The sequence below is a fragment of the Lactuca saligna genome, chromosome 8, assembly GCF_052625555.1.
Source record: "Lactuca saligna cultivar CGN05327 chromosome 8, ASM5262555v1, whole genome shotgun sequence".
NCBI classification, from domain to species: Eukaryota; Viridiplantae; Streptophyta; class Magnoliopsida; order Asterales; family Asteraceae; genus Lactuca; species Lactuca saligna.
Window position 1 is genome coordinate 85,229,789 of NC_136424.1, and position 6,317 is coordinate 85,236,105.

At 36.1% G+C, this 6,317-nt stretch overlaps 1 protein-coding gene across 1 annotated transcript; it reads left to right on the top strand.

Moving 5' to 3' along the window:
- The first annotated feature begins 2,150 nt into the window (after positions 1–2,150).
- Positions 2,151–6,102, top strand: LOC145009835 (uncharacterized). The gene is made up of 7 exons (XM_078968463.1): positions 2,151–2,289; positions 3,056–3,195; positions 3,309–3,332; positions 3,506–3,550; positions 3,736–5,479; positions 5,565–5,769; positions 5,847–6,102. Exons 1-7 carry the CDS (start codon positions 2,151–2,153, stop codon positions 6,100–6,102), a joined length of 2,553 nt encoding a protein of 850 aa, XP_078824589.1.
- Positions 6,103–6,317: the final 215 nt, after the last annotated feature.

The following is a 6,317-nucleotide window of genomic DNA, read 5'->3' on the forward strand; positions in this document are numbered from 1 at the left end:
GAGTAGTTTGTGGTTGTCATCTATACTCCCCTAGATGACTGGATCATCTTAAACATCAAGGCCTCTCATCAATTTTATTTCCTCTTTCATCATCTATTTCATCTACCCATCTTTACCCATCATAATCAAAGGTATAAAATACATATATAGTTTAAATAAAGTAAAACATGTATATTTTGTTCATCCAACATAAATATCAAGTACACATATAATATGCACACATACATGTATTTATATTAAATACTTCATATAGATGTGTAAGATGAAAGTAACTATCCACTCACTTGTTAAAGTGACGATTCCAAACTTGGACGGTGCTTCACTTCTAACAATTCTATTTTCCTTTGACGAAACCTAGTATCATTACCACTAGATTTTAGTCTAATATTTATTGTGACTGTTTACGAGTGATATCATTTTATAAGGTTTAAACAATACTTTTCAACCACTATGTACAGACAAGGGCCAGACATGAAACACCGAAGGGCAGGTTCATTTTGGCATTATTTCACTTCTGAAATCCAACAACCCTATGTGCCCCTTCAAACAAGATTCCCCGTACTACAAGTAGTTAAAAAATATTATAATAACATTTTATATATTATATTTTATGATATATATTGTTTATAAGTTCATAATGATAATAAACTTAAACATAAGCTATACTTCAAGTAGGATAAGCAAAACTCACTTACCAGGAGGTTTGGCTACGAACTAGGCTCTATAGGGGAAGAAATTCCAAGACGAAATCTCTTCTTCTCGGAGCCTTTTGGCGCTCCAAGACTCACCTCTTAGCACTTGGTAAGTACTAAGGGTTGTGAGGGGTTTAGAGAGAAGTTTGAGAGAGAAATAGGGTGAAGGTGTGAAGAAGTGAGGAGATTTGCGCCTCTATTTATAGGCTAGAAATTTGACCAACACGACGTGTTCTGAGCTCCAACAAGTCTTGTTGAGGTGCCAAGTGTCACCATGTCGTGGCAAGGTGTGGGGAGGAATCAATGGCCAGAATTGTGTCACATGTCACTTGCAGATTACTCTAAAAACTGATTATCTTCAAAAATCCGTACCATTGGCATATGAGCTCCGTTTTTGACATTTTTATACACACGCATAGGTGACGACGTACTCTACAATTTTAGTTTAGACTCTGTCAGCTAATTTTGAGTTTATTTTTAAATTTATATTTTAACACACTTATACACGTAATGTCCGTTAAAAATTCATAACTTTGTCATCCGATGTCCGTTTTCGTCTGTCTTTATATTGTTGAGTTCCTATTAATGAGACTTCAATTCTCATTTTGGTTGTGTCGGCTAAAAATCGATCTATCTAATATTCAAATTATGGGCTGCATACTGCTATCTAAATCTTAGAAAAGTAAGAACTTCCTCATACGAAGTCAGATTTGGATGTTCTTTTTATGAACGCTATTGGTTTAACATATACTACGACTTCGTTTATATCGCTAAGGCTAAAAGTATTTTATCGCAAACTCACTTTTTATGATCCCGGTGTTGTGTCGGTTTTGCCTCAAAACTTTGACAAGCCATAACTTCTTTGTTATAAGTTGGATTTCAGCATTCCTTATATCCCTGAAATCCTTGTTACGACTACTTCAACTTTCATCATAGATATTGGGTCTATCTATTTTTTTTATTTTTGATGCTTATTTTTATCATTATTTTATTACGTCGTTATAAATAAGTATAATGCACAGAAAATCACAAAAAATCACATAATACTCAAATAATTCATCTTTATTACTTCAAAATAGGTTAAAATTGTTGACCCTAACAATACATCGTTATAATAATGCTTAGCCTAGAAACACGGGCATTACATATTGTGATGCATCGAATTTAGGATTAGATGCAGTTTTGATGTTGAAGGGTCGTGTGATAGCTTAGTCTTCAATGAAACTAAAGCCTCATGAGGTGAATTATCCCACTTATGTTAAATAGTTGGGGGTGGTTGTATTTTCCCTCAACATTTGGTTTCATTACTTGCATGGGGTTTGTTGTATCATTTAAATGGACTACAAGAGCTTGCTATACATGATGGATTCACCAAATTTGAACATGCGGTAGTGTAGGTGGCTTGATGTGGTGAAGGATTATGATTGTGAGATCCTTTATCACCCTAGAAAGGCCAATATGGTGGTCAATTCTCTTAGGTGCAAGACGGCTGGTGCACCGATCAGGGATGTTTGTTTGAGGAAGACTGTGATTACCCTACTCTCGGAGCAGATTCGAGAGGCTCATGTCGAAGCTATGAAAAAGGAGCACCGAAAGAGTGAGTGCATAGTGGGCCAAGTTTCCTCTTTTGATTATGATATATTCGAGGATTTTTGACTCCTCATCAGAGAATTTGGGTCCCATATTTCGGGGGGTCGTGACATATTTTGATGGAAGAGGAGAATAAGTCAAGGTTTTCTATTCAAACGGGAGCGAAAAATATGTATAGAGACCTCTGACTTGATTATTGGTGGCCATGTATGAAGTAAGATGTGTCCTAGTATGTGGACAGGTGCTTGCTTTGTAGGAAAGTCAAGGTAGAGCATCAACAACCTCACGACAAGATGGAGCCATTGGGTGTTGCCGTTTAGAAATGGGAAGATATCATGATGGATTTTATCACAAAGCTATCATGGACTGCACGAGGGGTGGATTTGATTTGGGTCATCTTGGATCGATTGATCAAGAGTGTGCATTGCATCCCTGTTTAGGAGAGAATTTCCACGGAAAAGTTAGCAGATGTCTATATCCGGGAGGTTGTAGCACAGCATGGGGTTCTGTCTCGGTGGTTTTGGATTGAGATGTTTTGTTAACTTCCAGGCAATGTTTTAAAACCTGGGTCGACCCGGCCGGTTGAACCAGTTGAACCGTGACCTGGGATAGAAAACGGGTTAATCAAGACCGGGTTTTTGTTAAAATACCGACCGGATCGAACCGGCCGGGTTTACCACGAACCGCGGTTGAACCGGGTATCGTGAACCGGTAAAAACCGGGTTGGCCCGTATATTAGGGCTTAATTAGTTGAGTATCTTGTATCGCTCCAGGCCACAAAATAGAGTTCCCATTCTTCGTTCTTCTCTGGGAAACAAACGCAGCACATCGCAAACGAAAGTGTATAGCAGTCGCCTCCATTCTCCGGCGAATTCATTCTCCGGCGACTTCATTCTCCTTCAGTCGCCTCCAGGTGAGTTTCCGATTCCTTTCCTTTCTTTTTCTTTTTGCTGCTAAATCGACTTCCGATTTCCTTTCTTTTCTTTTTTCTTTTTTTATTTGCTGCTACATCGACTGGTGTTTCAGTCTGAAACTTTCAGAAGTGCCTTGGTAAGTTGGTTGTTCCTTCTCCCCCTAAACCCAATGCAGTGATGACCGGGTCGACCTCAACAGCAACTGCAATGCAGTGACTTCCTTTTTCTTCTCTAATTTTCTTTTATTCTTTAATTGACTTTGAAATCAGTTGAATTTACAATTCATTTATTGTTAATTATCAATTACAGGTGATAGATTTTGTTAGTTTATTTATTCTTAATTATCAATTACAGGTGAAATCAATTACAGTTCATATATTGTTAATTACCATTGTTTCAAGATTTTGTGACAAATTTGGTTAGTTTACATTTCATTTATTGTTAATTGGTCATTGTTTCAAGGTTTTGATTATGTAGATTATGAAATTAGGATCCAATTGACATATGTTTATTGATTATAAAATTACTTTTCAATGCAGTTAGATATGGAATCAAGGGAAGAACAACCATTGCAAGCACAATCTCAAACTCAATCCCATTCTTCGGTTCAATCAAATGTACGAACAAAGACGGATATAGCATGGGAACATGTTACTCAAGTCGTTGATGAGAAGGGGAAAAAGGCATGGATATGTAACCTTTGTCAAAAAGTTATAGGTGGTGGTGGAATAAACAGGGTTAAGAAACATCTTGCTGGTATTAAAGGTGAGGTAGCAGCATGCCCAAAAGTTAGTCCAGAAGTGCGGTTTACAATGCAAGGAAAGTTGAAAGAGACTGCCCAAAAAGAAAAAGAAAAACGCACCACTAGTGTTACTATCTTGGATGATGATGAAGAGATGGAGGAAATAGAATTGTCAACTGTGAAAAAGGGTAAAAGGAAATCTACTTCAAACTTGCATCCATTTTTTACAAAAGGTATAAATGATCCTTCCCAACCCACTATTAAATCTGCAATGCAAAGTAAGGCAAAAATACATGATGTGGATTTAGCTATTGCTATGTGGTTTTATGATGCATGTATACCTATGAATGCTTGCAACTCTCCTTTTTTTCAACTTATGGCAGATAAAATAGCAAGTATTGGTTATGGGTACAAAGCACCTAATTATCATGCTCTGAGGGTTAATTTATTGACAGATGCAAAAAAGTCAGTTTCATTGATAATTGATTCGTTAAGAAGTCAATGGGTTGATACAGGTTGCACAATTATGAGTGATTGGTGGAGGGATGTTTCACAACGACATTTGATTAATTTCTTGGTTTATTGTCCGAAAGGGATATCATTTCTTAAATCTGTTGATGCATCTGATATAGAGAGCAATGCTACAAATTTGTGTAATTTGTTTGCTGAGATTGTTGAAATGGTACGAGAAAAAAATGTGGTTCAAATGGTAACTGATAATGCTGCTAATTACAAGCTTGCTGGTACTAAGTTATGTGAAAGATATCCTTCTATTACTTGGTCTCCATGTGCAACACATTGTCTTAATCTTGTATTAAAGGATCTTTCAGAATTGGATAATGTGAAAAGTTTGGTCAATCTTGCAGCGAGGGTGACTATTTTTGTTTATAATCATAAGTGGCCGTTGAATTGGTTAAGAAAAAGACCCGGTTGGAAAGAAATTATCCGTCCAGGTGCTACTCGGTTTGGTACCGTTTTAATAGCATTGCAAAGTTTGTATGACCATAAAGAAGATTTACAAGCAATGGTCATATCTAATGAGTTTAAGAAGATGTTGAAAGTGGGAAATGCGGTTGAATGTAAACAGATTGTCTTGAATGAAATCTTTTGGAAGAATTGTTTGATTACAGTGAAAGTAATGACTCCTTTGTTAAAGCTTTTGCGGTTGTGTGATTCGGATGAAAAACCTGCAATTGGTTATGTTTACGAGGGAATGCGTCGGGCAAGAAGAGGGATTAAGGAATTGTTTAAGAAGAAGGAGTTATATAGGCCTTACACTAACATAATTGATAGCCGTTGGGATAGGATGTTAAGAAAAAGTATTTATTGTGCGGCTTATTGGTTGAATCCTGTTTTCCAATATGATCATGCAAATCTTTGTAAGAAGAATGAGGTGTTTCAAGGCATTCTTGAAATGGTTGAGAAGACTTTTAAAGGTGATGACGTGTTAAATATTACCTTGAATTTAGGGAGGTTTTGTGATGCTGAAGGTACCTTTAGTAGATCTAGTGCCGTTGCTTCTTGTAATCTTACTCGTCCAGGTATGATTTAAACTTAATGTGTCATTATTATATATAAAATATTGTATTTTCTAATAATTTTTTTTGCTAACTATATCATTTGTAGATGAGTGGTGGAAGTTATTTGGCGGAGATATTCTGGTTTTGCAAAAGTTTGCTATTAGAATATTAAGTCAAACGTCATCTTCTACCGGTTGTGAACGTAACTGGAGTGTATTTGAAAGGATTCACACGAAACGGAGGAATAGATTGGAACATCAAAGATTAAATGATCTTGTATTTGTTCATTACAATTTGCGTTTACAAAATAGGTATGGTAACTTGCTAAGATATACTATGCTATAAAATGACCAAGTTATATTTGAGATTTTTTTGAATGTTTTTGTAGATTGAAGGTTGATATGAGGTCTTACGATCCTGTTGACTATGAAAATATTGATAAGACGGGATTTTGGGTGGTTGAAGAAGAGCGGGAAGGAGAACTTAATTATGATGATTTGGAAAATATGCTTGATGAGCAAGAGCATGAACCGGCTTCTGAATCACAAGGTGACCATGTTGATCATGAAGTTGATAGTGAATTTCAGTTACTAAGTGACCGCGAGATCGATGCTTATAATACTCCAATTTCCCAAGATCCATGATTTGGTTTGGTCGTAACGTGTTTGGATTTGTCTACAACTATGTTTTCTTTTGTTATTTATACTTTATGTTGTTGTTTGTTGTGTTAAGATTGATCTATAACATGTTATTAATACTCTATGTGGTTGTTTGTTGTGTTAAGATTGTTTTTTGTGTTTAGATTAAACTTTGTTGACATCAAATTATTGGTATTATATGTCTATGTAGTATGGAGGAA

What these genes read in the sequence shown, in the direction of transcription:
- LOC145009835 (XM_078968463.1), top strand. Translation starts at nt 2,151, where the DNA reads ATGGTGGTCAATTCTCTTAGGTGCAAGACGGCTGGTGCACCGATCAGG. An exon ending in TCTCCTTCAGTCGCCTCCAG is followed by an intron (nt 3,196 to 3,308) that starts GTGAGTTTCCGA and finishes CTGGTGTTTCAG; the next exon opens with TCTGAAACTTTCAGAAGTGC. An exon ending in AATTTGCGTTTACAAAATAG is followed by an intron (nt 5,770 to 5,846) that starts GTATGGTAACTT and finishes ATGTTTTTGTAG; the next exon opens with ATTGAAGGTTGATATGAGGT.